This window comes from Schistocerca gregaria, chromosome 1 (assembly GCF_023897955.1).
Source record: "Schistocerca gregaria isolate iqSchGreg1 chromosome 1, iqSchGreg1.2, whole genome shotgun sequence".
In the NCBI taxonomy this organism is placed as follows: Eukaryota; Metazoa; Arthropoda; class Insecta; order Orthoptera; family Acrididae; genus Schistocerca; species Schistocerca gregaria.
In genome coordinates this window covers 426,812,702-426,815,067 of record NC_064920.1, presented here as the reverse complement: position 1 = coordinate 426,815,067, position 2,366 = coordinate 426,812,702, and the positions used below count along the sequence as shown (strand labels likewise).

The 2,366-nt window shown below is 53.0% G+C and overlaps 1 protein-coding gene across 1 annotated transcript; it reads right to left on the bottom strand.

The window, feature by feature from the left end:
* Positions 1-327: 327 nt before the first annotated feature.
* LOC126352344 (uncharacterized) lies at positions 328-1,083 on the bottom strand. The gene has a single exon (XM_050002684.1). The coding sequence runs from the start codon at positions 1,081-1,083 to the stop codon at positions 328-330; it is 756 nt and encodes a 251-aa protein (XP_049858641.1).
* Positions 1,084-2,366: the final 1,283 nt, after the last annotated feature.

The window sequence follows — 2,366 nt, the reverse complement described above, 5'->3', positions numbered from 1 at the left end:
GGATCTGGACTGGCAAGGAGTGCCGGTGGCCTATTTCTTGGTCTTGTCGACATGACGACTTTTCTTCTTCTTCTTGCTGGTTGCAGAGGGTTCTGCCTCGGTTGGGATCCCGTGCACACGGATTCCCTCTTTATCATACTCTCCGTTGACCAGAGAGATGATGATGCATAGCATTTGCAGCTCTGTGAATATAGGGTAGGAATCAATCAGGTTGAATTCCTCCCTAGAAAGACCTATAAGGCCTTCTGGATACTCAAGTGGGTGATGTGGGAGTGGAAGTTTAGGATGGTTGGGTGGAACGAAGGGATAAGGGTTGTCGTGGTGGGGTTATGTGCCATCGCGAAGCGACCCAGCGATCTTCTTCGTTACAGCGCTTGCGCTGTACATATCCGGGAGCGGGAGGAGTGGAGCTTCTTCCCACTCCTCTTCTTGCGCTGCTGCTTCGGTGTCCTTCTTGTGCTGTGTCGCCTCCCCTTCGGCAGGCTCGTCGGTCTGCGTGGCCACCGTCGCGAACTCCTTCTCACGTGAAGGAGTCGTCTGGGTGGCGGTGTCTTCGGTTGTGGCGGGAACTTCTTTGGCTGAGCGAAGCTCCTGCGTCAGCACAGCAATCTGACGCCGAGCCTCGCCCAGTTCCGCCAGCATGGCCGCCCTCTCTTCCGCCATGGCAGATTTGAAGGCGGACATGGCTTCTTGTACGACGTCGTTAAGGCGCCTGGTGACGACGTCTTCCGTGCAAGTGACCACCTCTTCGTGTGTGGTGGTCACTTGCTTCTGCGTCTTCTTCTCCGGCCCGCGCCAATTTCTTCTGTAGGCGCAGGAACGAGCGTTGGCCGTATGTGCGCCGGCGCAGTTGGCGCAGGTACAGGGGGCGTCCTTCTGCTTTTTGCAGTCGCGTGTGTCGTGTGCTTGCGCACACTTCAAGCACGCAACTGCTCCGCTGCAGTGCTTGGCGACGTGGCCAAGCTTTTGGCAAAGAAAGCACTGCGCTGCAGTCTTCCTCTTCTTCTTGCCGGGTGTCCCTGCTAGCGTGAGTAGCAACTCCGCCAAGGCAGCAGCTTTGCGTCCCCTTCCGCGTCCCGACATCACGAGTGGCAACAGCGACAATCAGCTATGCGTACCTCACCGCAGCGTGAGCGGGAATGTCGGGATATCGTCGGTCGCGGACTGATATCTCTGCGGCCGGTGGTGCTGGTGGGGTGGGGGGGGGGGGGTGGGGGGGGACGCGTGTGCGGGTTTCTTGTCCCGGCGTCCGTCTCTGTCTGCTTCGTCCGTGGCCCTTGGTGGAACGGAACGTTCTTCTCTTATTTTCCTGATTGCAGGCTCCCAGGCTGTTCTGAGATGGTAGCCACCGTCGTGGTTGATTAGGTTCTCGTGTAACCGTATTTCTGTGGACTCTGATTACTGAGACCCAAAATCCGTTTGTACTGCACATTTTCTTTGTGTCCTCGTAATCTAAGGTGTGCTTCTCGTCAATACTATGTTCCGCGACAGCAGATTTGTTGGTCTGACCCAGGCGTACATACCTGGTGTGTTCATTGCCGCGCTGTGAGATGCAACGCTGTGTCTGTCCTATATATTGCATCCCACATTCGCATCCGATCTTGTACAGACCAGGTGCCGTCAGACCCAATAGATCCTTGGTTGAACCGAGAAGGTCATTTATTTTTCCCCTCTGCGCAGAAAACGGTCTTCACTTTATGTTTCTTGAGAATTCTCGCGATCTTGGCCGTTGTAGGATCCGCGTATGGCAAGAACGCACAGCCCATTGCTTCGCCTTCATCCGGTCTCTTTTCTCTCTTCTTGTGGTCAATCTTGAGAGCTCTCCTTATTTGTGACTCACTGTACCCATTTTTCTTAAAGGTCCTTGAGGTGTTGCAATTCTCCTGGCAAACTTGCCTTATCGCAGATGGACCTGGTCCTGTGCATTAAGGTGTTGAGTACAGAGTTGCGTTGCGTAGGGTGGTGGCAGCTGTTGGCATTAAGATAAAAGGTCCGTGTGTGTTTTCTTCCTGTAACCCGCATGTCCCGCGTGTTTCTTGTGATCAGGATATCCAGAAAGGGTAAGCTTCTGTTCTCTTCTATCTCAGTAGTAAATTTGACATTTCCATGTATACCATTGAGGTGTTGATGGAACTCTAGCAGTTTGTCCCTGCCATGTCACCAAACTACAAAAGTATCGTCAACGTGTAGAACGCTTTTGGCTTCTGTTTAGCAGTGTCCAGTGCTAGCTTTTCGAAGTGCTCTATGTACAGGTGTACTATTCCTGATGCTAGGGGGGAGCCCATAGGTCCACCATCTATCTGTTCATAGAACTTCCCACTACATTTGAAATACACTCCTGGAAATGGAAAAAAGAACACATTGAC

What these genes read in the sequence shown, in the direction of transcription:
- LOC126352344 (XM_050002684.1), bottom strand. Translation starts at nt 1,083, where the DNA reads ATGTCGGGACGCGGAAGGGGACGCAAAGCTGCTGCCTTGGCGGAGTTG.